The sequence below is a fragment of the Miscanthus floridulus genome, chromosome 19 (genome assembly GCF_019320115.1).
Source record: "Miscanthus floridulus cultivar M001 chromosome 19, ASM1932011v1, whole genome shotgun sequence".
Taxonomy (NCBI): Eukaryota; Viridiplantae; Streptophyta; class Magnoliopsida; order Poales; family Poaceae; genus Miscanthus; species Miscanthus floridulus.
Window position 1 is genome coordinate 21,999,630 of NC_089598.1, and position 27,361 is coordinate 22,026,990.

The 27,361-nt window shown below is 45.6% G+C and overlaps 2 protein-coding genes across 3 annotated transcripts; both read right to left on the bottom strand.

Annotated features, from left to right (window-relative positions):
• Positions 1–181: 181 nt before the first annotated feature.
• LOC136527341 (uncharacterized) lies at positions 182–3,401 on the bottom strand. Its single transcript, XM_066520035.1, has 8 exons — positions 2,947–3,401; positions 1,849–1,932; positions 1,688–1,722; positions 1,447–1,558; positions 1,239–1,327; positions 805–913; positions 578–718; positions 182–490 (listed from the first exon to the last, which is right to left on the bottom strand). Exons 1-8 carry the CDS (start codon positions 3,190–3,192, stop codon positions 413–415), a joined length of 894 nt encoding a protein of 297 aa, XP_066376132.1. The 5' UTR covers positions 3,193–3,401; the 3' UTR covers positions 182–412.
• A 132-nt stretch (positions 3,402–3,533) lies between these two features.
• On the bottom strand, positions 3,534–26,345 carry LOC136527340 (CHD3-type chromatin-remodeling factor PICKLE-like). 2 transcript variants are annotated; one of them, XM_066520034.1, is made up of 31 exons: positions 25,828–26,345; positions 24,756–24,890; positions 24,521–24,669; positions 24,273–24,446; positions 23,557–23,771; positions 23,335–23,430; positions 23,121–23,257; positions 22,816–23,031; positions 22,607–22,714; positions 22,012–22,062; positions 21,093–21,192; positions 20,808–20,950; positions 20,622–20,725; positions 19,813–19,951; positions 19,560–19,729; positions 19,418–19,484; positions 19,195–19,320; positions 17,675–17,775; positions 16,902–16,980; positions 15,964–16,158; positions 14,443–14,584; positions 14,241–14,343; positions 13,772–13,846; positions 6,445–6,506; positions 6,296–6,372; positions 5,823–5,953; positions 4,913–5,036; positions 4,679–4,819; positions 4,436–4,556; positions 4,160–4,224; positions 3,534–4,067 (listed from the first exon to the last, which is right to left on the bottom strand). In XM_066520034.1, the coding sequence occupies exons 1-31, from the start codon at positions 25,984–25,986 to the stop codon at positions 3,783–3,785; spliced, it is 3,990 nt and encodes a 1,329-aa protein (XP_066376131.1). In that variant the 5' UTR covers positions 25,987–26,345; the 3' UTR covers positions 3,534–3,782. The 2 variants fall into 2 exon arrangements, with proteins under 2 accessions (XP_066376131.1, XP_066376130.1); XM_066520033.1 differs by having other exon boundaries at positions 4,907–5,036.
• Between the last annotated feature and the right edge of the window lie 1,016 nt (positions 26,346–27,361).

Consider the following 27,361-nt stretch of genomic DNA (forward strand, 5'->3'; position numbering starts at 1 on the left):
ACTTTAGTTTTTTTGTAGAAGATAAAAGAAAATGGAATAGTTTGGGCCTTAGGAATCATCAAAACGACAGTTACAGCCTTGCAACCATTATCTAAAACTTCTGAAACAAATCCAACTGTAGTTGGGACTTCTGTTGAGAGATCAACAGGCACAGCACCAGCAGATACGAGAAAAAGAATGTATTAACTGCTCGTGCCCTGCTTGGGCAGCACTCTATTTGATAGTGAACTCTTGTTTGCTGTAAATGTTTAAGGCTACCTAAAGTTCCTTACTACAAAATAAAACATGTTGAAACAGGCGAAGTGAAACAAATCTAATGAAGTTTTTTTGAACTGAATGAATCCAATACAATGGAATGTGGCCTTTGTTCGGTGCTATGACATAATGGAACAGAAACTGAAAGTCATGAGGTTCACATGGCTCCCGTTCCATGCTGCTGAATAACAGATCTCTGAACCAACTTGCCTTCTACATTGATCAATATTGACTCCTGCCACATTTTGCCAAATGGAAATTTAATTGTTTCATTGATATTGGGATAAAGAAGGGGAAGCATCGCACAGAGTCATGAACTCACCATCTCGAGGGGTCTAACTCTGTGCAAGAAAAAACCATCTACACTTGTTTGGTCAACACCACGGCTGGGATGTCCGATGTACAATATTGAGTTGTCTCGGTGGAAATAACCACAAAACCCACCCATGCTTATGTATGCATTCTGTATCGTATAGAGGGAACTAAGTTATAGCAATCATTAATTTGAAAAAAAAAACAAATGCCATCAATGAAGAGAACACGAGTTACCACTTCATATTTTGCAAAAATGCGTTGAATTGGCACAGAGAGCTTTGTGGTTTCTGGTGTTTCCTCCCCATTGCAAACAAGTAATGGATTATATCCAACAACTATTTTCCTGTATTAAAGAAGAAGAATGTGAGCATTTTGGTTACAGACAATAACCCATGCATGAATCTCCATAAGTAGCATAAAGGCATAAATTCAACTAAAAAGGGTAATTTTACTATTTCTTATGGATGTTTAAAGTTTGTGAAGATACCTTCATTCTTCAATGCTAAACTCTATAATGCTAACTCAGTCTCTTGATGATTTAAGCATATATGCATGTCTTCTAAAAAAACTCATATATGCATGTCTATAGACTACATATTAGCATCTCCAACAATAATACAATAGAGTTTGCACACAAAAAACATGGACAACTGCTAGTAAGCACTTACCAGTTGCTGTCAGTGAGCGCTAGTGATTGATCCAACCATTTTGTCTGTCCCCTGTAAGAAGTGCTTATCTTGCCGTCATGTAGAGGCTCCTTGTAAAAACAGTTACAAATCAATGTATAAGAATCCATAAATGCCGGCGTATATAACGTTTCTGTTTATCAGATGGTTGCCTGCTAGAATAAACTCAAAGGTGCTCGAGATGTAATACCTGCAGAGGCCATGTGTCCAGACCAATAATATCTAGAACCTGATCGTAGGGCATCTTCACTTTCTTAAAAAAGTTACCAACTGTTCGCCCATGTGATGACTTAGTGGAGTACCTTATGGAGAAGCAATTTTAATGTACACACAGAAGAGGACGAACCTTGGGCAGTACATCGAACTATTGAGCTACATTTTCCTCACTATTAAGTTGGTTTACATGTATGAACCAGGAACTACTAGCTTACCACGGGATGTTCAGAGCTTGGAAGTACATGGAACCCTAAAAATAGGAAAGAAAGAAAGAAAGAAACTATAAAGCTGAGAATTTGATTCACTTAAATGTTACAATGACAATGGACAAGTAAAATTACACATGAGCCCAACATTATTAGCACTAAATACTTACATTTTGCCAGAGTGGATCATCCTCTCCCAGTTGAGCAACATCCAGCACGAACTTGACCTCATAAGCCTTTGCTATGGTCTCCATCTTCATGGATAACAGTTTCTATTAAAAAAAAAAGGCAAATCTAGAAAAGATTTGTAGAAAATACATTCTTCCTTGGTGCATTTTTTAAGCCAACGGAAGAAAAAGGGCTAGATTGTCGATCAACAGTGTCACAAACAACCAGAAATTTCTAAGGATCACCAAATACAGACTTTTGCTTCCATCAGCGGCAAAATATGCCAAAACGGGCTAGTGGAAAATCAGAACTAAGTTGTGTGGCGTTAACTAATACATACGGAATTACGGAGTAGATTGGTGGGGCACAATCACAATAAAAGATTGCAGTTTAGGATAGCTCAGTGCTGATTGGTGATTTCAGTGAAAGCATGATCAGGAGGCACATGCGCCTCATCGGAAAGCACATGCGCATGTGCCGTGATCCAAGACCCAGGTAGGTCCATTGGCATGGTTATAGAGTAATACCAATCTTGGATCTGCGCATGTGTAGGCCATCATACCTCCATGTATTATATTATCTGTGTGAACGCATTGCTGGTCAGAAGCACGGGAGCATGCACGCAACTACATGAGCAAATCGTTATCAGAATGAGGAAGTCATATTTCTGAATGAATTCCCTGGGTTCAACCGACGACGGATGAACTCTTCCTGGTTACGCACTCAAACATTTTCCGTGGAAGATTTACTCAGCAATAAGCACTAATCCAATTTACTGTGACGCGCTGTATAAGAAGGCTACCGTGGTGATCAGACCCGGTTTCAGTTCCGTCAGTGACAGGCTCGATGCCACGCGTGTGCGAGTTGCAATTGCAACCACACAAACGTTGACAAGACGAAGGGAAGACGAGGTGAGCTGGTGAGGTCGACCAGAGGACCTCTGAGAAAATACCGGAAAAGGGACAATGCCAAGTCGCAAACAGGGGGAACCAAATGAAGAACACCACTCCCACCAGGCACCAGTGGAACCAGGCGCCGGAAGGTGCGCGTGAGCGTGAAGAAGAAGAGATCCCGGAGTAGGTGAGTGCAAACGCGCGCACCTGCCTCAGGAGCCTGGCCTGCTCGATGGGTCCCCTCGCGCCGCCAGCGACGCTGAGGAAGGCGACGCAGCCGCGGCTGCCGCGCGCGCCCCGCCCGAGTGCGTCCACCCCACCCGCGCCACCGCCCCGCGGGATGAGCTGCGGCTCGCCGATGCTGAAGGCCGCGTAGAGCGCGAGGCAGAGCGCGGCCTGCACGGCCACCGTGCAGCGCCACGGCGGGCGCTCGCGGCCTGCCGCTTCTCCCATGTCCGGCAACCTTCTCTCTGGTGCTGTCAGCTGCAAGATGCGTCGCGTAGTGGATCGAGAGGAGACTACCACGATGGAATGTCCGATTAAAAAGTTCAATCATTCTTGTTTCAAAAAAATAAAAAGGTTGAATCATTCATAGGATCCCAGTGGGGCCCGTCGATCCAGGTGCCGTTTGGTGGACGTGATACCTCGGACCTATCATGTTTACAATTGGTCGATGTGATTTGACGAGCTCTTTCGTCCCTTCCAACGAACTTCTTGTGGCCAACCCTTCAACGTCACAATTCTCAGCTGCTTGCCAACAAGTATCATTAAACAGGCATGGTACAACACCAGGATGTATGAACGGGACAGTGATCACCGGTTCGAGCACACATAGCCTCACAAAATGGCTGCATGAAGCATATGTGAAGTTCCGAATGTGTATGCATGCTACAAGGACAAGAAGAAAACCAAATAAGTTAGCAGTAACACTCTCAGGCCTGGAGGTGTTTTCCTTAATGTTACAATATATAGCGTACATTCTGACCACAGTATACATAGTGATTAGCGGGAATTCCCTTTCCTACCACTCTGGCACCTACAAATCAACCATCGATTTCCATGTCCGCCTTGGCTGTCGAAGACTGCCCATTCGCTGCCTCATGGCCTGAATCTTGATGAGGGGCAGCTGCTGCTTTGGTGGCTGCATCTACCACTTCCTCTTTGATGGCACTGGCAGTACCATTTTGTTGGGGTCGCAAGGCCTCGACAACATTCTCACACACAGTTTCAAACTGACGAAGGCTATTGGCCAAACTAGAAGATGCAGACTTGTCTCCAAAGAACGAACTGATCGCAGAACCACCACTCTCTTCAAGCACTCCACACATCTGCAGAGCATACAGAGTCTGGTTATATAGAGAAAAACAAATGATGTGTTCACTCATGACCCATGAAAACTTATGCCATTGCACTTACGCACCTTATTGTAAAGATGGGGAGCTTGTGACTGACCAGCTGTGCCCTCAGGAGCCACTTCGTTGGTAGCTGGAAATGAGGATGCCAGTTATCAAAACAAACAATGAGTAAACCTCAGAGTATATGTCAACAACATCACATCTTTAGAGATGCTTTAGTACGTAAGACAAGAGTCATGCATGCCACATGATTAAAATGGTGAGCATCTGCCCGAGCATGTTTTATATGCACTATGTGACTCTCTTCATGCATACATGGAGAGAAGGGACAGATCACTTACAAATTGGCTCAAGATTGGGCAATTCCCGCAACAGTTCACTGATATCTGGAAGAAGTGGAACATGTCCTGCTGGAACACCTTGTTCAGTAATATCATCAGGAACAGGAATATTTTTCTTTATCTGCAAGAAAAAAAAAAGGTACGCTTTAACAAATGCTGCAAGATACTATATGAACAGCTACTGTGCACTCCCATGTGAGCTTTGAGTGCATGTCTGTTCAGGGAAAAAGCCTAGTACTGTACCACAGCATATTCCAAATTCAAGGCTCTCTCCAGAAGGTGGTATCTCTTTCTCAAGAACTCAACTATCTTTCTCTGGATCTCCTTGTAATGGGACATGCTTGTTGAGTTCACCTGGCCTTCCTGTGCACCTTCCAAATTCCCCTGGAAAAGGAATGGAGGAAATAAGAAATGCAATGGGTCATGTCACTTAGAAATTTGGAGGAATAGACATAGTGAGCACATGCTAACATTTGCCTCGTTGTTAGACTGAGCACCAATTATTTCATTAGCCGAAGGGAGATTCAGCTCTTGTCGTGCAGCCTCAAAAAGCCCATTCTCTCTGTCATCTGATATATACTGCCACCTTGCATATCCATGCCTGATGAAGGCAAAACAAATGCATTGTGTTAATACCTTAAACATAGTGTTGCTACAGTGTTAAAAACAATAGTTGGTAAAGAATGCACTATCCACAAGGAGAACACACAAGTATATAAAAGCAATTGAAGGCATTCGCTGTTCACGTCAAGTATTCCTAGTTTACCCCTTAAAAACCTACATCTTTCATTAAGCCGTTCCACATGATTACAATTGTAAAAGTCTCTAAACATATGGAATCAAAATAAATAATTTAGGGACATGATTACAATTGTAAATGTCTCTAAACATATGGAATCAAAATAAATAATTTAAGTTAGATATCAAATCAAATGTGGAGCTCATCTGGTATGCATGTGATACTTCAGCTTGCTTATTCAACATTCAAGATAAGCTGAATTTGTTGCCTTAATTGTTCCTCAACTCGATGCCTCAAAAATCACTAGGGCACTGAGTGGACAGGCACCTGGACTGGAAGCTATCAAGCTATGTGAGAAGATGCCCGTTAGGGTAACCCTAACTTCTGGGCCCACTAGGTCCACTCGAGTCAAGATGCAAGCCACTGCTACCATACTAAAAAACTAATAATACATCAACCGACAAGTGACCCAAACACCACAGCTCTGTCATTGCAAGGCCACGCCTGCTGACATAGAAGTAAAGTCTAAACATTAATTTTTTAAGGCTACTCTTGCCACGAAACTGTTCCAGCCACTGCTAGTTTCATGAACGGGTAATTTTGTAAAGCTTATTGTACAACAAAGAAAACATGCCAACAGATACATACTTCAGTATGCCTCTCAATAACAGTAGATCATGCTCCGCTTTCCATATTCTTCCACCAGATAAGCCTTGGAACTCATAGAGCAAGTAATTAGGAAAGATGTTTGTAATTTTTCCTGATCCTGTGGCAGACACCTGGAACCACAATACAAAGGTAAGAAAGAATACAGTACACAAAGGTTGCCTCATTGATAGCAGAATTATATCAAGGTATTGTAATCAATGGAATTCTATAAGCTGCAAAAATCTATGAAATTGTACAGATACTATGCTTCCAAATTGTGACAAAGAACAGTCTGGCTTCAAAGGAACACACAAGTTGAAATACTGAAGTTCAGCTCTCGACAACACTTGCACTTTACACAAGAAAAATACAGCACAATCATGTTTGTATTGAGCATCATCAGGGTGCTCATAAGTTCCTTTTAAGTTCTAAGTCATGTTAAGATGCCAATAACAACTGAAAGCCACATGTACCTTCTCCTCGATAAGGGATATGTTTGCTATCCTGACTAGTACATCATCAACACGCATCATTTCCTTTGGAACGCCATCTGCATTCATGCATATGGAGGATAAGAATTGGATGGGTAGAAACTATAGTAGCCATTACAAAGCTCAATTACCTAAAAAATTGTCAGAATCGTTAATTTCTTCAACAAGATGTGCCATGACAAGTTCAGCATATCTGCAAGAACATATTATAGAATAAGCCAATAAATTGCACAAAGGTTATTGCTATAGATTGTTAGTCGCTGAATTCTCACTCTTGGTAGTAGGAGAATTCTTACTCTCATCGAGAGAGGATGACACTAGGAGTTGGGGCAATTTTCTTGTCTATTTCTCACACAAGCTCACACAAATGCCATACCAACCTGAGGGGTTGGGGTTACATATTTATAGGCTGCTAGCCAGCCAAGCATATGCCAAGATGCTAGTCTAAGATGCTAATATGCTGTCCTAGCTAAGATGCTATCCTCTAGTCTAAGATGTTGTCCTCTAAGATGCTGTCCTCTAGTCTAAGATGCTGTCCTAAAAACAGAAAAACAGCCACAAGGACCATGTGAGCAACAACAGCCCCACAAAGACCAGCCACACATGACTTATCCATCATTCTCCCCCTAAGTCTTGTGCGTCGTCTTGTGGGAGAGTTGAACCATCCCGGTCCTGGAGCAGAGCTCAAGGAACTTAGATCCTCCCAAGGGGCTTGGTGAGCAGGTCCGCAAGCTGGTCCTTGGTGTTGATGTAGTTCGCCTTGATGCTCCCTTCCTCCAAACAGACTCGGATGAAGTGGTACCTCACCCGGATGTGCTTGCTGCGTTCGTGGAACACGGGGTTCTTTGCCAGGGCCAGAGCGGACTTGCTGTCCACCCTGAGCTCCACCGCTCTAGTGTCTCTGCCGAGGAGATCACCAAGCAGTCGAGCGAGCCAGAGCGCCTGAGTCGAAGCGGTGGAGGCCGCTATGTACTCGGCCTCGCAGCTGGACAGGGCCACCACCTGCTGCTTGACCGACTGCCAGCTAACGAGGCACTTGCCGAGGAAGAAGAGGATCCCGCTCGTGCTCTTGCTGGTGTCGATGTCGCCGGCGTGGTCGCTGTCGCTGTACCCGACGAAGTGTGCCGCCCCAGGACACCTCGGGTAGTAGAGGCCGTGGTCGAGAGTCCCCGCAACGTACCGGATGATCCTCTTCACAGCTTGCTGGTGCTCCGTCGTCGGTCGCTGCATGAGCCGACTAACGTAGCCGACGGAGAATGCCAAGTCCGGCCGTGTGTGGGCGAGGTAGCGAAGGCTCCCCACAAGGCGCCGGTACTGTGTAGCGTCCACCTCCTCCGTCGTGCTGTCGCGGCTCAGCTTCAGCCTCTCCTCCATCGGAGTGAGAGCTGGGTTGCAGTCGGTGAGCCCAGCTAGCTCAACGACGCGCTTGGCGTAGGCGGTCTGTCGAAGCGTGATCCCGGAGTCATCCTGGTGCACCTCGATTCCCAGGTAGAAGGAGAGAGGCCCCAGGTCACTCATCTGGAAGGTGGCCTTCATCTCTTCCTTGAATGCCGCCACCTCCGCATCCTTGGTGCCGGTGATCACCAAGTCGTCGACGTAGACACCCACCAGCAGGGCATTTCCTCCATTGCCCCGTCGGTAGATGGCCGCCTCGTGCGGGCTTTGCTCGAAGCCCATCCCCTTTAGCGTGGAATCCAACTTGGCATTCCACGCCCTCGGTGCCTGCCGCAAGCCATAGAGGGCCTTGCGCAGGCGGAGCACCTTGCCCTCCTTGCCGGGGATCGCAAATCCCGGCGGCTGGTGCACGTAGACCTCCTCCTTCAAGTCGCCGTTAAGGAACGCCGACTTGACGTCCATGTGGTGAACACGCCAGCCCTCCTGGGCAGCTAGCGCAAGGAGGAGTCGCACGGACTCCATCCGTGCCACGGGAGCAAAAGCGTCGTCGAAGTCGACCCCCTCCTGCTGCACGAAACCTCGTGCCACCAAGCGAGCCTTGTGCTTGACGATGGCGCCGGCTTCATCCCTCTTCAACTTGTACACCCACTTAAGGGTGATCGCGCGGTGACCACGAGGAAGGTCAGCAAGCTCCCAGGTGCGGTTCTTCTCAACCGCATCCATCTCCAACTGCATCGCGGCGCGCCATGCCGCGTGTCTCTCGGCCTCTGCAAACGACCGAGGCTCGCCGTCGTCACACGCAAGGTGCAACTGCGCCTCCAGGTCGTGAGGCACCGGTCCCGGCACCGGCTGGTCGCCGAGAAGGTTCTCCACCGTACGGTACCGCAACGGCTCGCCGTCGTGGTACGCGTCGACGCGCTCCTCGTCGTGAGAGAGCGGAGTAGCGAGCTCAACCGGGCCGTGCTCGACACAAGCTGGTGGTGGAGTAGACGTGCCCGGAGTGGTGCCTGTCGGTGCTGGAGTGCGTGGAGTTGCCGGCTGTGGTGGAGCCGGCGAAGAGCTCATCGCAGCTGAGGTCCTAGCTGGAGAGCGTGGTGCTGTTGGAGTAGCAGGTGCCGGGGTCGGTGGAGGCTCGGAGACTGGGGTAGACGCGCTCGCCGAAGAAGAACTGCCTACTCCCCCAGCTCCTTCGAAGTGGACGTACTCGACAGTGAAGTCGTCGTACGTCGGAGCCGAGCCGTCGTCCACTGCCTTGTCCCACGCCCATCCTCGCCCTTCGTCGAACACAACGTCGCGCGCCGTGCGCACACGCTGTGTCTTCGGGTCGAGGATGCGGTAGGCCTTCGAGCCCTTCGCGTAGCCGATGAACACTCCCGGAGTGCTCCTGTCGTCGAGCTTGCTGATGTGGCCAAGCTCCTTGGCGAATGCGAGGCAGCCGAAGACCCGCAAGTGGGAGACCGCCGGCTTGCGCCCATGCCAAGCCTCGTACGGCGTCCTGCCGTCGAGCGCCTTGGTAGGCGAGCGGTTGAGGATGTAGACGGCCGTCACCACCGCCTCTCCCCAGAAGATAGCCGGCATCCCCCTCTGCTTGAGAAGGGCCCGAGCCATCCCCACAACCGTCTGGTTGCGCCGCTCGACGACGCCGTTCTGCTGCGGGCTGTACGGCGCGGAGTAGTGGCGCTGAATGCCCTCGTCAGCGCAGTACGACGCGAATTCAGACGCCGTGAATTCGCCGTCGTTGTCGGTGCGCAGCACGCGCAGCTTGCGGCCGCACTCCGCCTCCGCAGCAGCCTGCGCGCGCCTGATGGCGTCCGCAACCTCTCTCTTGCTACCGAGGACCATCACCCACATGTAGCGGGAGAGGTCGTCGACGAGCAGCAGGAAGTAGCGTCGTCCTCCCGGTGTGGCCGGTGTCACCGGGCCACACAAGTCCCCGTGCACAAGCTCGAGCCTCTCCTTGGCTCGAAAGCTCGCCCGCTGGGGAAAGGGGAGTCGCCTCTGCTTCGTCAACACGCAGACGTCGCAAAGCTGCTCCACATGGTCGAGGCACGGCAGGCCTCGCACCATCTCCGTGGCACTGAGCCGCTTCAGGGCCTCAAAGTGAAGGTGCCCGAAACGCTCGTGCCACTGCCACGCCTCGTCGTCCCGACGAGCAGCGAGACAGAGGGGTTGTGCCACCTGCACGTTAAGGACGTAGAGTCGATTTGCGCTTCTGGATACCTTGGCAAGAAGGCGACGACGACGATCCCAAATCCTCATGACTCCGTCCTCAACCACCACGCGCGAACCGTTCTCATCCAGCTGTCCCAAGCTGATGATGGAGTTCCTCAACGCGGGGATGTAGTAGACTCCGGTGAGCAGCCTGTGCTCACCAGACACGGTGGTGAAGATGACGGAGCCGACGCCCATGATCTCCACGCCGGAGGCATCCCCAAACTTGACGGAGCCTCGGACGCTAGAGTCAAGCTCGGTGAAGAACTCCCGTCGACCGGTCATGTGATGGGTGGCGCCGGTGTCGAGGCACCACCCGTCAGTCTTGTCGTTGCCGGAGCTGTCGCCGAGGAGGGCGTGTGCTTTTGGCTCGTCGAGGTGGAGGAGAGCCGCTGCGGCCGGTGCCGCTGGAGGTAGCTCGATGCTGGCATGTGCCATGAACAGAGCCGGCTCCTCCTCCTCCGCCTGTGCGACGTGGGCCTGGCCGCGTCGTGGCTGTCGACAGTCCTTGGCCCAATGGCCAAGCTGGCCGTAGTTGCGGCAGGTGTCGTCTCGTGCCGGCTTGTGCCTGCCGGCGGCGCCGCCCTGGGCGCCTCCGCGGGCATCACCCTCGGCACGTCCTCGCGCCCCGGCCTGGGTGTCTCTGCGCGCCTTGCGCGGCTTGCCACGCTTGCGGCCGCCTGTCGCGGAAGAAGGCTCCCCCTTCCTCCGATCACCCTGGCTGGCAAGCCACTGCTCCCGAGTGAGAAGGAGCTTCCCGCCAGTGGTGATGGGCCCCGAGAGGGACTGTGGCTCATCACTGTCGACGACCTTGAGGCGACCTATCGCCTCCTCGATCGACATCGTGGAGAGATCCAGCAGCGACTCGATCGAGCGAGCCATCTGCTTGTACTTCTCGGGGACGCAGCGGAAGAGCTTTTCGACAGCTCTCTCCTCGCCGTAGGTGTCGTCGCCGAACTGCACCATCTTCTGCAACAGAGTGTTGAGACGGAGAGCAAAGTCATCAACGTCCTCACCTGGCTTGAAGGCCAGGTTCTCCCACTCCTTGCGAAGTGCCTGCAGTGTGGACTTGCGGGCGCGGTCGCTGCCGATGCGTGCCGCAGCGATGGCATCCCAAGCCTCCTTGGCAGTCCGCTTGCTGGTAAGCGAGAACTGCATCTCGGGCGGGACTGCAGCGATGAGAGCATCCAGCGCCCGTCGATCTAGGTCGTAGTCGACGTCGCCGTACCGGACTGCCTCCCACATGTGCCGCACCTGGAGCTTTACCCTCATCACCGCAGCCCACTCGACGTAGTTGGTCTTGGTGAGGGTGGGCCACCCACCGCCGGGACCGACGTCCCTGACAACAGCCTGGAGCCCGTGGTAACCACGGTACCGATCCGGGGAGAGAGAGCCACGCTGCCTGTGAAGGTCGCGCTCTCCATCGACCCGTCGGTACCGATCCGGGGAGAGAGAGCCACGCTGCCTGTGAAAGCCGCGCTCTCCATCGACCCTTCCGCCACCGTTGCCGTGCGCGCCTCCTCCAAGAGCGTCGCCGCCGTGCACGCCTCCTCCAGGAGCGCCGCCGCCGTGCGCGCCTCCTCCAGGAACGTCGCCGCCGTGCGCGCCTCCTCCAGGAAAGCCGCCGGCGCGTCTGCGCCTGTCTGGGCTGCCGCCGCGCTCGTGCGCGTGCGCGGCTGCCCCAGGGGCGCCACCGCCGTGCGCGCCTCCTCCAGGAGCGCCGCCAGCGCGTCCGCGCCTGTCTGGGCTGCCGCCACGCTCGTGGGCGTGCGCGACTGCCCACTGCGCCGCCCGCGCTCGCGCTGCCTCCCTCTCTAGCAGCTCGAGGTCCGCGTCGGCGGTGTCGTCAGCGGAAATGGAGCTGCCGATGCTGCCGCGCAGAGCCTCGACCTCCGCTGCCGCCGCACGCGCTGCATTCGCCGCCGCCGCCGCTTCCGCCTCCGCTCTGGCTGCTGCCAGCTCCACCGCTGCCAACCTCGACGCCCTTGCCGCCGCCGCAGCGGTCTCTACCGCCGCTCGCTCGCGTTCCTCTGCTGCGGCAAGTTCGGCCTCCTGCCAACGCCGCGTGCTCGAGGCGACCGAGCGCTGAGACTACCCTGCGGACATGACGCGCTACCGGGGGGCTGCTGCGTGGGGAGAGGGCTGCTTCAGACGAGCTGGGAGAGGAGTGAACAGGAGTGGCCGGAGCTGCTGCTACTCTCAGCTAGGGCTGTTGCGAGGCTGGGCAAGGGGATGAGCAGGAGATGCTCAGGCTACAGGATACTACGGCTCCGATACCACTTGTTAGTCGCTGAATTCTCACTCTTGGTAGTAGGAGAATTCTTACTCTCATCGAGAGAGGATGACACTAGGAGTTGGGGCAATTTTCTTGTCTATTTCTCACACAAGCTCACACAAATGCCATACCAACCTGAGGGGTTGGGGTTACATATTTATAGGCTGCTAGCCAGCCAAGCATATGCCAAGATGCTAGTCTAAGATGCTAATATGCTGTCCTAGCTAAGATGCTATCCTCTAGTCTAAGATGCTATCCTCTAAGATGCTGTCCTCTAGTCTAAGATGCTGTCCTAAAAACAGAAAAACGGCCACAAGGACCATGTGAGCAACAACAGCCCCACAAAGACCAGCCACACATGACTTATCCATCATAGATCACTTTCAGGATCTCCACAAAAAGGATTGCCTAAAATTGGGTTGTTTGGTGGGAAGCCATTTAGAAGAGGCCTACTTGACTTAAATGGGCGCGCTATACAAGCCTACCCTATACATTCTTGTGGTTATGGGCTCTACAAGGAAAAATTAATGATAGAGCTATAATGAGCTCCCAGCAGCTCCAGCTCCCAGCTCCCTTAGGCTCCTGCTCGGGTTGCTCCCCACCTGCTGATTTCAGTGTTTGGCAGCGCTTCTCCCTCAGCTTCGGCTCCATCTCGCCAGGGCCGACGTCCTCCAAGCGCACCACTCCTTGCCACAGCGGATCTGGCCTCCCTCCCGCCGCCTTCTTCCATCACCACCACGGATCTGCTCGGAGCTAATGGTCCATGCCACCGTCTATGAGCCAGAGAGGGGCTGTGCAGGCAGAGGTGTGGTGGATAGCGGCGTGGGCGATAGAGAGGGGAGCAGGAAGTGGAGCGGGAAGAGGAAAGGGGAGCGGTCTGCAGACGGAGCGGATTTTTTCCGCTCCCCACCCATAATGCAAATCGACTGGAGCACAGGGGGAGCACTTCCGAGGTGGAGCAGTGGCGTTTGGCAGCGCTCTGCCCAACTCTCATGGAGCAGAGTGCTGCTAAACTGGCCCTTACTTCAGCTGCGAACTTTGGTAACTGTTGGCTCAATTTGCTACTAGCACTGGGGTTAAGCTATGGCCACCTGCTATTAGCACTAGAGGTAGTCTATCTTCGGTGACTGTTGGCTCAATTTGCTACTAGCAGCACTTCAGAGATAGTCTGACTTTGGTGACTGCCTGCTTAATTTGGCTTCATATGTGATGATGTCACATCTTTCCTTGTTGACAAGGGTGCTATAGCTATAGAGATTTGCAACATAATAAACAAAGCATGAGCCGAACCAAGCGGTTACCAATCTGGTGTGTAAACTTTCACTACCAGCAGTTGACTTTGCCTAAATATGTGTACTATCATAGGTCAGGAACATCCGGTTACCAATCTCGTCAATTCTTCGTCGAAGCACAAACTCGAATTCATTGTATGTATACCTAGGAGACAATCAATAAAATGTAGAATGATGTGCATAATGTCCACCTAAGTTACGAAACTGTGCCCCCGATTCCTCACTATTTGGTCTACAACTCAAAATATTTGGGGTCACAAAATATGGAGAGCACATTTCACATACCTCTGAATTTCCTCGACACTTTTTCCTTTAAGACGGGGCAGATACTCTTTCCAGTCATAATTCTGAAAACCAAATCTGCAATGTTGCATGGGGTAAATTTATGACCACAAAAGAGAAGTACACGTTCATGTTGGCCTGATAGTACAACTAGAGAATAGCCAATGGCCTCAGCGCAAATATTTAACGCTTAAAACTGGATCAGAAATTACAATTTGGTGACAAAGATACAGGTCAGAGCGCACAGCTATAGAAACGAGTAATAAAAATGTAAACACCAACCAACAATTGTCAAAAAAAAAATCCATGACAAAAATGTACCCATGGCCAAGAGATACAAATGAAACAGAATTTTCTGTGAGCCTGCTTTATCACGCAATGTAATAGCATGTCAACATCTGCACATAAACTATACGTTCAAGGTATTTCACTCGCCAAACAGACAGGTTCAAGGGGCATATCAATAACTAACCTATTGAGTGTCTGTAGGAACATTGCTCGTTGAGCATGGTTGAATCCAAGAACTCTCAAGGTCCGTCCTTCGCCCTCCATCAATGGAATAGAATCAACATTACCTAATGACAATGTGTTGGCAAAGTATATAAGTACAGAATATTCATAATGTAGCAATAATCCATATTCCATAGTGCAGTGTATTTACATAACTGTCTTACGTGATTTTCTCTTAGAATATTGGCCCCTCTTCCCAGAAACATTTCCTTGCAAAGTTGTGTCGTTATCTGACACGTCATCCTCCAATGAGTAATCCTCGTCTTCGGAGCTTAAGTCAATGTCATCTTCATCAGCTGCAGCCATCTGCACATAACGCAGAAAAGAAACAAGGCTCATCAGTCTTTTCTGTTACTGAAAATGTATATGGTCACTCTAAAGTTCAAATTGATCAAATTTTAAAAACAATACATTGCCAAACAGACATAGTAGTGCATTAAGCTCTAGATCTATGATTGATTTGGGGTGGGGGAGGGGGGTAATGAACTAATAAATACTGTACAGTTACAGCAAGAAAGATCTAATATAGAATGGCTATATTTTGCTTTATTGTCATGCAAAACTAAATTTAAAAGAATTACCTTTGCAAACAGAAGATTACAGTACACTGAGTAGTAGATGTCATGACTAGCTATGAGGTAATGCACTAATGGCACTATGCCATCAAAACAAGAAAGATATAACAATGGCTACATTCTTCCTTACTTTCATGCAAAACTATTACAGCTCCATTCAGAAGTGTCTTACAGTAATAATTCACAAAAAAATTGTCTAACTTTAGTCACAATATATACCAGAAACTGGAGCATTAGATATTAGGGGGGATTTATTATGTTCTACCATCACAGTATAATACTGTGCCTCTAAACCACACAGGGTCTTCTCTCAAAACATCCTGTATCTTTCTCTAGGATCCTCTCAATGGAATAAAATACAAAAGCTGGGCTTAGACAAATGAACTGTCGTGTTGATTCCGATCTCTGTGCTGTATATAATTAAAAGCAGCTAGGACATGTTTGGTATCCATTGGGACATTTGTACAAATTATACAAAGATTGGAAGCTCAAAAAAGGTCCTTGCACTGAACCATAATGATGCTGAAGGACCTGGTAAGTTTGGAATGCTAGCGTATTTGGTTGCATAGAGATATTAGAGTTATAGAGATGGGCCAGGCAACCAAGCCAATGGAGTCCAGGGTGGCACACAAGAGGCAGTAGCCATCTTAAGGAGCGCAGGATGCAATGAGAAGGCAGCACACATGCTTATCTTCATGACAAGATTAGTTATTGGCTTTGATACATATTGTCAACACTCAACAGTGATTGGCTGCATCAGTTATGCTAGTTAGGTGTATAAGCATGGTTTCCTAAAATTTAATTACAATTACGGCCTTGTTTGGATGCACCTGTATCCACCTCAACCCATGTGTGTTGGAGTGGTTTGGTGTGGAATTTATCCACCCCAACACACATGGATTAAGGTGGATACATGAGCATCCAAACAAGGCCTACAGTGCCTACATGGCGTTTAAAAGATTTTTTACAAGTGAAATACTGTAAGTTGCCAACAAATATGAAATTGCGTCTAATGCCAACCTTGAAGCAAATGCAGATCGCAAAATAAGGAAAAAGGATATGAAAAAGGGCACAATGTTAACAATGGTTGGTAATGGTTAGAAATTACACCTGTTTGCGGCTTCTTTTCCCTTTTCCCATAGCAGTATGTTCTTCAACTTTCTGTACATCGTATCTATCCTTCAATAGTTCATCCCAATAGTTTAATCTTTCAGAATTTTCAGCCTCGGCTGCAGCCTTTCTGCGTGCCTCCTCCTCTCTTTCTGCCTGAGCCTTTGCCTCGTCGATGTATTCAAAGTTTGCAACCTAGCATGGAGTAATACATGAAGTGAGAATCGTGTTGCTTTTGGATTAAATAAAGGAACACTCTTTTTGTTTGCTAGAATATGCCAAATACTTAGAACGCGAGTGGAAAAAATGAGTCATGATGCAGTTGTATTATGCAGCATTTTCAACAATAAATGAAACACAAATAGCATTGTGCTATGAGTAGCATAGCATATTTGAAATGGAAGAATTGGTGTCATGAGTAGTCGGCTAGGTTTATTGGGCCAGGTTCAGCAGTATGGCCCATTAGTGTTAGGGTTAATTAGAGATAAGAGTCTCTTGCTAGGGTCAAGTAAGCCTATCTATATAAGGAGATGTATCCATCTAATCAGGCAAGAAGATATAGATCTATTATCCCAGTCCCTCCTCTCCATGCTGATGTCGGGCTGCTTGGGTTAGGGCCATCTAGATCAGATCAACATCCATAACATCTGGCTTACTTGACCCTAGCAAGAGACTCTTATCTCTAATTAACCCTAACACTAATGGGCCATACTGCCGAACCCGGCCCAATAACCGTCAGACCTCACTGCCTCACAAGTATACTTGTGCAAAGAAGAGATTATGTGCACTTTATCGAATGCATGTGCACATAATAAGCAAGAAAAAGAACAAGCAATGTAAACCACAGTAAATATCAAGAGGATAATTAAAATGAAGAAGCTCCTCAAGCATTATGCTTGTAATGAATAATTGAAAATTTTGAAATAACACCTCAATACCTTGAATCCTTTTAAGAATTCATCTTCTTCTTCATCTTCCACAGATTCATCACCATCAACTTGATCACGGTCTAACAACCTGTGAGGCCAGTGCAGAAATATTAAAAAGTTACCTCCTCTAACATAGAGCACTACAGTTTTAAGTCCTAACAAAGAAGCTAAAATTGGGGGCATAAAAACAAGGGATTAGTGTTGCATATACTCTGCATGAAGACAGAATCCATACTATGAATTACTGTAATAATAGGAGAAAAGAAAGAATTTCATAAGAAAATGGAATTAAACAAACAAAATCGATTATGCTGCTCATGTTGTTCTTGCGTATTGGGTGATATTGAGTATAGACTGCCATTTATTGCCATGGTCATGAAAGATTCCAGGTTTGCAACCATGATCAAAATTATCTCCAGATTCCAGTATATTTTGTAAATTGTTACATAGATTTGGTAATACTTTAAACAACTTCACATCAGAAAGGCATAATCCCCGAAATAACTTCCCAAGGTGAGTTAAGGCCATGTTTGGATCCCATTCTCATAGTGATTCTACATGGTGATGTAAATCTAGATTCTAGATAAAGAAAAAAAAATGAGGGGTGTTTGGATCTCATTCTCATAGTGATTATGGCCTTTGCATAGTGTGAAAAACCAAATAGCAAGGTTTGGCTAGATAGTTGGATTCTAGAATCCGTGCTTGGGTCTCACTCATTTTTCTACCTCATTCTCATTTTTCTTATCTTAGGAGATCCAAAAAGGGCCTAAGAAAGTGTTTACCTCTCAATTGCAGCTTCGTCGTAATGAATTTGGCGAGATTCGTCATTCTCGTCATCAAAAAGCTCCTTTGATCCATAGCGTATAATATCATCCAGCTCCTCCTAAAACGGGCAAAGATGCATACTTATTATTTAGTACTGAAAAACCGATGAAGAGTTCACCAGCGGGGCAGAACAGAAAATGGGGTTAACTACTAGCCTGCACCAAATCAATCAACAAGTCCTAAAGAGACCAGAAGTGTGTGATCCCACATCCCAGTAAGGACATGCACTTTGAACTGTTCTCCATTGTTTTGTTTGTACATGCCAATTACATGTTCTAAAAGTTAAAAATTGTTGAAAGTCTGAAAGAAACATACACAAAACTGTAATGCTGGGATTAGACCAGCAACCAGCCCATTACCAGCTCCAGCAAAGATTCAGGAAATTTACGAGAACTAGGTCCTGAGATCCTGGATTCCATCTTCATGGCATTCTTTTTATGTTTAGTTCTTGAAGACAAGCCTTAAAGAGGTTGTCAACCTTGTTTCCATGATAACTAACAAACACTACCCAATTGGCCAACCAAGAGTAGAGTGCGGGATGCCTTACCCTTGGTCATCAAACCCTTATTCAGCCATATGCATGTACCAACGCCCACCAGATCACCCAGCCTGATCGGAACTAATGCATCCACATAGATTATGAATACAAAACAAACAAATGGGACCTTAACAACTAGCATTGCATATCACATCACAGCTCCAAAACAGGTCTGAATCATAAGTGCATAACACACCAGCAGAGCTAAACCTATATACCACATTCATGCTAACAAACCCAAGGAATCTCATACAACCATAAACTGCTATTGACATCAAGAGAAACAATTAAATTTACAGATAAGACTCAATAGTCATCAACTCTGGCAACATGTGTAAGGTTTTAAGCCTTGTAAAATGTAACACAAGGAAAGGGACATGATACTAACAGATGCTACATTTTTTTGAGCGGAAAATACAGCAGGGGAGGCCCCCACTGTAAACTTTTTATAAAACAAAAAGAGCAACAACAACTCTAAACAAGAGGAAACAAAAAGGGAAGCAAGCCCGAGGTGGGCAGCAAAGCTAAACTAGAGCAGCTGTACAAGAAAGGAAGACAGAGCTCTTAGCAGAACTGAATCTATGGGCCTGTAGTCTAACTTCTTCATAGAAAGAGCTTTTCCAAGAATCAAAGTACGGCCGGCCTCTGTCAAATAGAAAGTTGTTTCTCTGCTTCCAAATCTGCCAGGTGGCAATGATGAAGGTTTCCATAAAAAAGGGATTGTTATGTTGGACCTTGGCTTGCTGCATCATCCGGAAGAAATCCATTGTGTAGTCTAACAGATGCTACATTCATTCCATGCCATCCCAGTAACAAAAGGTAGCATGTAACTACTCAACCTTTATAACTCATAAATGAATTCACAAATAGCTTAAGCCATAAAAGATCAACCCAAATTGATGGTTTACAAAATTCACCATTAAAACGCAGTCACCACACCTGATTGACATTATTAGCTTTTGTGAGCCGACCAACAACTAAGTGCTCCAATAAAATCTTTTTCTTTGTAAGCTGCATCATTCGCTCCTCAATTGTACCTCGGCTAACAAGCCGGTATATCATCACCTAAAAGAAAAACAGATGAAAATTATACATAAAAATCGCTACAAAACTTTTTGAAAATCTGCTTTTCGATACAATATAACATTGTAAGGTAAAATACCTTGCTAGTCTGTCCTAAGCGATGAGCTCTTGCCATAGCTTGCAAATCCGCATGTGGGTTCCAATCACTATACATACATAGGTGAGAAGTTAAAGCAAACCCATTATATTAACTGTTTTTGTCTAAACAGAGATTGTTTCACCTGTCATAGATGATTACAGTATCTGCAGTTGCCAAATTTATTCCCAGACCACCAGCTCTGGTAGAAAGAAGAAAGCAAAACCTAGTCGAATTCTTAGCATTGAAGCGATCTATCCGTATCTGCCTTTCAGCACCACTTATCTTGCCATCAATGCGTTCATAGCTCCATTTCTGAAACATGTATAGTTCATAGAACAGTGGATGAGATACATTAGCCCGTAAAGCTAACATAGTCACAATGGGAAGATAAGTACCCTGTAACTTAAATAGTCCTCCAACAAGTCCAACATGTGCTGGAACTGTGAATAAATTAGAACTCTATGACCCTGCTCTTTCAGTTTCACCATCATCTTGTCCAGCAGCTGCGTCTTACCTGATGAATCTAGAAGCCTCCTGCAAATTCAAAGAATCAAGATAGCAGTGACACCTAATAAAAATAATTGTGGAGTAAAAATACTGCTCAGCAGATGTACTCAAGCTTGAAAGGTAGCTAATCGAAAATAAGTTAATCCAGTTCAGCATATGAACAATTTTAAAAATTACTCTATGTTGTTGTTGTTGTTGTTGAAGCATTCTAATGGGTGGATACAGAAGTTATACTCAAATTAGAATGGGTACTATGACTATCATCAAGATATCTATTACAGCTAAATCTCAGCCAAAATATTTGGCGACAAACTCGCTTATGTTTTTCATTGGCACATTTTTAGAGCATGTTCAACGAGAAGATCAGAGAGAAACAAACAATGGACAACTCCAATATGGCGAGGTGTCTTTACAGTAAAGCAAGCTTAAAAGGTTAGTGACACCAAGTACTCCTACGGACACTGGCAGTTCCAAGTGATCATCATACACCAGCAAGAAAATTATGTAAAAGAACAAGAACAAAACCTATGAGTGAACTAAGAAGGATGAGAGTATACAACTACTAAAAAAGAAGTATACAATAAAAAATAACATGAAACCACATAGGCCAAACAAATAACAATCACAGCAAAGATGAACTAAATAAACATAGTGAAACAAAATAGAAGACAGTTAATAAACAAGAACCTGTGCACACCTTAAACTTTCTTCTGGATTGGCAGGTTCAAAATCAGGTTCGTCAATCATGAATCCATGGCAACAGAGTTTGCGCAACTCCATTACAACGTTTATTAGAGATGTCTGTAACAAAACAATAAAAAATTGTAAATCCAGTAAAGGAAGATATATAACCAATTAAATGAAAATCAAAACAAGCTATTACATGTCCACCGTTACGACGGGCTAACACTTCATAATTCTTGGTGAGAATTGCCTTATAGTACTCCTTCTGTTTGCTTGTCAATTCAACTCGTAAAATCAATTCCTTTTTTGGAGGAAGTTCTTTCATAACATCCTTCTTGAATCCTATTTGTACCACAGGCATGACAAGGTTGCAATAAGTTTTAGATTCTTTTAACAATGGCGACCAATTAAACAAATTATTCAATTCAATATCAGCAGCACCGTGTGCCTGGCCAAAATATGAAAAGGTGAAGTAGATACTCACTTCGAAGAAGATGTGGCTTCAGCATTCCGTGAAGCTTCTCAATTTGCTTGTCTTGGTTTATATCCTTGAACTCTTCTTGGAGATCAGTTATACTCCCAAACTGCAGAGTACAGACATATAAGCATGTCACATCAGTCTATAAATAGTTTCAGGAGAAAATGAGTTTAGGTTGTCCAATAGAACATTCAATGTAACACGGGCTGAGGCGATTGGAATGTTAAACAATTGAACCAAGTATTGCAATGCATTGTGCATACATGGCTATGCTATGCATCAAAATGTTTTCTTTTACCAAGCAGAAAGGGTTTGGGGTCCAACAAACTCAGTGATCCAATTAAAATAGTGCCACTGTGCCAGTAAGAATTAATAGAAGAGGAAAATTACGACGGTTCAGTTATGTATACAGTATTTCACTATCTTAAACCTTATTTAATCATATTTTGCTTGCACTTGCAGAAAAATTGTTTTAATGAATACTCCGTTAATACAGTTCTGAAATTCAATGCCAACAGAGACTTCAGTTTTATGGGGGGTTTCACAAGAGTACCTTATGGTATTTACCCAGCCAACTGATAGTTAAGAACATAGTAGGCTCATATAACATAGTGACAACAGCATTATAAATCACTAGGACGAATGATAAACAACAAGTAAGCAATTACCATAACGACAACAGCTCCTTGTATGAAAGTATATCAGAACAAGTAATCATGGTGTGGTATACACAAATAGTCATTCCTATCCTAGGCCCTACCGAAGCAATTCAATAATAAGGATTATCTATTGACTATTGGGACATATTTATAAGAAAGAAAAAGGCCACAGAAGCCACAGAAAGGAGAACATCACTAACAAACAACAGAGTGCCATGAACTAAATAAAATAAAATTTTGAGCATCCAAGAAGCACAAAATCTTACACTTTCACCCTCAAGGAAGTGCATAAGCATGAAAAGCTCATCAAGGTTATTCTGAAAAAGAGGAAAACGAACATCAAGTTAAAACACTTGCAAAAAAAAAAAAACGTTCGGGCTCAACAGACACTAATACAACAAGGAACAGCATACGTAAGAATAGTGAAAAGAAACTCAAGAAGATAATGTTGACATTATTATTAGCAAATGAATTGAATAACTGACTAATGTGATCTCAAATAAATGACATGCAAAGCTGATGCGCTTAATTTGCAGACATGATTCATAAATAGCATCTCAAAATACACAGTTGTGTAAAAGTGTCATTTCTTATTTCACATAAGTGTATTGTGGATTCAACAAATATACTATTTAGATTGTTGTGTCCTGATCTGTTTGATGAGGAAGATAGTTTAAACATTACTCGAATACCCGGATTCCGGAATTAGCAAGTAAAACAAAAACTTAACAAGCAAAAAATTGCCAACAAGGAGAGCTAGAAGGTACAAGACACTGTTGGATTTCTAAGCAAATATTGGTAAAGTGAAATGTATAATTTTTCCATATAGCTCAGGCATGACAATGTATATGAAGAAGTAACCTGGACTGGGGTCCCTGTTAATAGAACACGATGTTTGGTGTTATAATCTTTAAGTTGACCAAACAACTTGGAATCTTTGTTTTTCAACCGATGCCCCTCATCCACAACCTGACACAACATACGGATTGGGAACAAGTTAATTAAACCTTAAAACATGCTATGTATGGACACAGATGGACAGAGAAATGATGCTGAAACAAAAACAGTACCAAGCATTCCCATTCTATGTTTTTTAGAACATTAGAGTCCATGTTGATCATCTCATAAGACGTCAATAAGACATCAAATCTTATCCTTGACTGCTTCTTTTCTTCGTTAGATGGAGATGATTTCTTTTTCTTCAGCTTCTTCAGTTTCTCTTTGGGATAGTAGAACTCATGCTTCCTAATAATGTCGCGAGAAGCAGCAGCTCCAAAATACATTACCTATCCACAATAAGGGAAAAGTATTAAGGGGATATAAGTCTGTCCAAATTACACACAATATGGGTCTCAAATTAGTTTGATCCACATACAACATTCATTTGAGGTGCCCAAATTGCAAATTCACGCTCCCAATTCCGCAGGGTTGAGAGGGGGGCAACAACCAGATGTGGACCAAACTTGTCTTCAAACAGTGAAGCCAGAAAAGCAATACTCTGTATTGTCTTCCCTGCAATTTTCATTGTTTTCTCAAATCCCGAAACAACATTTGAACCAAAAGCGGTGGACAATATAAGCATCTCTTACCAAGACCCATCTCATCACCAAGGATTACGCGTTTGTTATGAAACCACGAATAGCGCAAGAAGTTTAACCCTTCAAGTTGATAGGGATGTAGTGTGCCTTCAAAAACCATCAAAAGCACCATTCATGGAAAGAATAGATCCAAGAATTACAGTCAGTTGAAAATTAAATATCCAGGAATAGTTTGTATTTAATAGCAGGATAATGTTTATTCATAACACATACCACCAGAAGGAAACGTAGGGCTCTCCTTGAATTGCCGTGGCTCCCGAGTAGCCTTGCCCTTATCACCAGATTTCTTACGCCTGGACTGGATCTCATTGAAGCGTTCAATCTCAGGTTGGAACGCCGAAATATCAGACTCATTTTCCCATGTACATTCCTCATATGTAAGTTCATTCCATTTAACATAGTACTCCCGCTCGCCAACCGAGTTTTTTCTGTCCATTAAATAATGTACAAAATAAAATCTCAATATGCCAGACCTCTGCTCAATGGGAATTAATGGATATATGTAAGGAAGATGGTAAATAGGCATCTAGATGGGTGAGACCATCATGACATGGAAAATTAGAAATATGAAGCTGAAGTGGAAGGCATGATTTATACTGAGTAATTGGGTACTAGACTTCATTCTAGATCATGGAATAAATTCCCATCACATGAGTTTCATATGACTGACTGATTCACAGAACCAGTAGGAAATAAAAGCCCTGTAAATGGAGTATGCATTGACAATAGCGATATGCATGACAAGATACTTGACACAAAACTACAAGCATATGCTAATTCAATAATTCACCAAAGAAAAAGCTGGAGCACCAGATTAAAAAATCACAACAGCGATATGAGTCACTACATATCTAACATCAATCCACTATACAAGGTAAGTAGTGAAGCACCATGCATATAATTTGTCTGTTGTTAATTACCCTGCATACCTGCTAGCAAGGATTCTGTCAACAGTTGTCCACTCCGGTCTAATGGCAACAATGTCCTCACCAGATCTTTCTGCTTCTTTTTTCATGGCTTCCTTTTGCCTTCTGAAGTTATTCAACCTAGTCCTCAAACGAGGGTGGATATTTGCAGCTTCTGAATATTCTTTTTCTGAAAACCTGGTTTTTGAAGAGAGATAATATTTAATAGTAGAGTACAGAGAAATATAATCATGTAGTGAGCAAGTAACTACCAAGAGCAGTGAATGTATGATAATCCTTTCCACTTGATAAGATATCGCTCCATCTTCTTTGATTGAGGCTCTGTGGAACTAGAATCTTCACGAGGGGCTTCCAGTACTTCAATATCTAGAATCCTCTCCATCTCTGTTAATGGACTCACCTGAAGATAACAAACAAGGTGAATTGTTATACCAACAGTATCAAGCATAAACTGAAAGGGAGGTGTATGATGAGGCAAAGACATACACATTCCGGGCAGCTCCATTTATCAGATGTGATGTTTAAGCAAGGAACCAAGCATTTTCTGTGAAATGCATATGTACATGTTGAACAAGAGACTAGATTATCACTTTTTCCACATCGTTGGCAAGCTTCTTCTTTCTGCACATACAAAATAAGGATGAACCAACTAAAACTACAGGATTATGTAGACAGAAAAGAACAAGATTAAAAAAACAAAATCACATGAACTAGAGGAGATTTGAAGTCAGGATAGTGCATCATAAACATTTAGAGCTCCATTATATAGATAAGACAAGGTTCAGTTTTTGAGCAAGATATGTCAGACTTCAAAATAGTAAGGATAAGATCGCTATCTTACTGGTCAGGATTTAATGTGAGCCAACAATGAACTACTAACAAATAAAATTTCAAATATTTGCATGTCCTCTCTTATGATAATTTCATCAGCAGTCCTTGCACAAGCTTGAGCTTACGGAACACCAAGACCACCTATTATACATATAGAAAACTACTAGCTCAGTATTTACACGGTTACACCAAGACAGTTAACAAACATGGGTGTCACATCTGATTCTCCCATTTGAGTTTGAATTCAGGTAGCATAGTACCAACCAACTGTGTCAACCTCAAAACCACAGACCCTTAGGTCCTCTTCAGAATGCACAAATTTCAATAAGTTAACTTTTGTTGACGTTGAACTAGTCTCGTTATACTAAGTACCCAGACTTGTAGCATCTCATAGCTGAACTCAGCCCCAAGAAAAACAGAGGGAGAGAGCCCAGATTCACGATTCAGCTAACTAAAGGCATCAAGCAACCATGTCATCCAACAAGATATTCCTAGAAACATCCCGGCACCAGTCAGGCACCTCAATTCCCCTGCTCCACACCGAATTGCAAAACTGTTTCCTCCCGTTTTGCAATAGTTTTAGACATCTAGCAACATAACCCTCAATGCAAAGCACAAATCCTAGCAATAATAGGCCCAATTTCCCCAAAAAAGCATTAGCTACCACCCAGCCTCAGCAAAATTCTCAACAGCAAGCACAGAGAAGCGAGCCCCCGATCAGCCATACCGCGTCCTCGCGCTCGATCCGCTCGGCAGGCGCGTCGTTCTGTCGATCCTTCCCCTTTCCGTCCACAGCGCGCAGCGGGAGGTCGTCGTCGGACTCGTCGAGCGTGTACCGCGGCCGCCTCTCCGACCGCACGCGCAGCCGCTCCACAAGGCTGCTCATCGTCGCGCAGCTGTCGCTCGACGCGGTACGGGATAGAAACCCAGTGAGCGAGCAAGCAGCGCCACTCTCGCTACCTCCGCCGAGCTCTCGTTCCACCTCTAGCGCCGCCGCCGCTAAGTGGGCTAGGGTTTGGTGGGTTAGGGGAGCGGCGAGGAGCGAAGAAGGGCTATTTATGCCGCCACGAGGGCGCGAGGTGCCGTGTGGGAGAAGTGCGGCGAGAAGCCGAGAATGGAAGGTAGCGACGAGGTGACGCTCGGCGTGAGCTGCGGGCGGAGGAGGCGCGAGGGCGGCGAGGGGGGATTCTGTCTCTCTCCTCTGCAGGAGAGGGGGCAGTGGTAACGGCCACTGACCAGGAAGAGCAGGGCCGAGCGGTCTTACGACCTGAACCTTCTGCTTTGTCCAAATTTGCTCAGCCTTGTTCAGACAATTCACAATTTAGATATAGTCTTGAATGTGCAAAAAGCATGTATGGACGGTTAGGGATGAAAACGGTACGGATATTTTTCGATCGTATTCGAAACCGAATCCGTTTAGAGGCGTTGAGATCTGTCCGTATCTGAGTCCGGATATCCAACATCCGATACCGTGTCCGTATCCGAATACTCAAATCGCATATTTATAATGTCGATATCCAATCGTATCATATCCGACATAGTTGACACTATCCGTATTTGAATCCGAATCCGGACAGAAATATGAAAACAAATGTAATATCGGTGATATCCGTCCGTATCCGATCCGTTTTCATCCCTATGGACGGTGGAGTTGTTTGGGAAAAAAAATAACGCGTCTTGTGAAATACGATATTTTTAGGTATCCATATGATTATAAGCATGGTATATGCTACTCCCTCCGTCCCATTGAGTTTGTCGCTCGGGAACCGGGATTGTGAGGGGGGCACGGTTTTCTAACGACAAACTCAATGGGACGGAGGGAGTATGCTAGATGCGATATGACGTCGTATATGTGAATCCCTTGCCTATATTTAATATATTTCTAAATTAGTATCTTGTCGACGGGGCACATTAAATGCTTTCCAAAATTTGGATCCTACATTACATCTCAACATAAGAAAACCATTTACTACCTAGAGAAACCATATCTAATTTCAAAAATGTATATTTTTCTCTATATGGTCCTGCGTCTTCTTTGTACCACTTGACCGTCACCATTATAATTACCCACTTAGACACCACTTGGTTCCGTTAAAGTGGTATTGTTCCACCGACCGCCTTACCCACTATGTAGATCAACCATCATCCATTTTGTGGTAAAGTGTTCTACAACTAGAACTACATCAACTAGCAATATCGTTGCGTGACGACTAGCATCCGGACGACCAACACCAGGGACATGTCCGGACGCACCTCGGCAC

Coding starts and splice junctions, on each gene's coding strand:
- LOC136527341 (XM_066520035.1), bottom strand. CDS start 3,192: ATGGGAGAAGCGGCAGGCCGCGAGCGCCCGCCGTGGCGCTGCACGGTG. Junction 1,933..2,946: donor AGGCCAGGCTCCTGAGGCAG/GTGCGCGCGTTT, acceptor TTATCCATGAAG/ATGGAGACCATAGCAAAGGC. Junction 1,559..1,687: donor CAAGCTCTGAACATCCCGTG/GTAAGCTAGTAG, acceptor CTTCTCCATAAG/GTACTCCACTAAGTCATCAC.
- LOC136527340 (XM_066520033.1), bottom strand. CDS start 25,986: ATGAGCAGCCTTGTGGAGCGGCTGCGCGTGCGGTCGGAGAGGCGGCCG. Junction 21,193..22,011: donor ACTTCCTTGAGGGTGAAAGT/GTAAGATTTTGT, acceptor TGTACTCTGCAG/TTTGGGAGTATAACTGATCT. Junction 16,159..16,901: donor AATTCTTAAAAGGATTCAAG/GTATTGAGGTGT, acceptor ACTCCATGCTAG/GTTGCAAACTTTGAATACAT.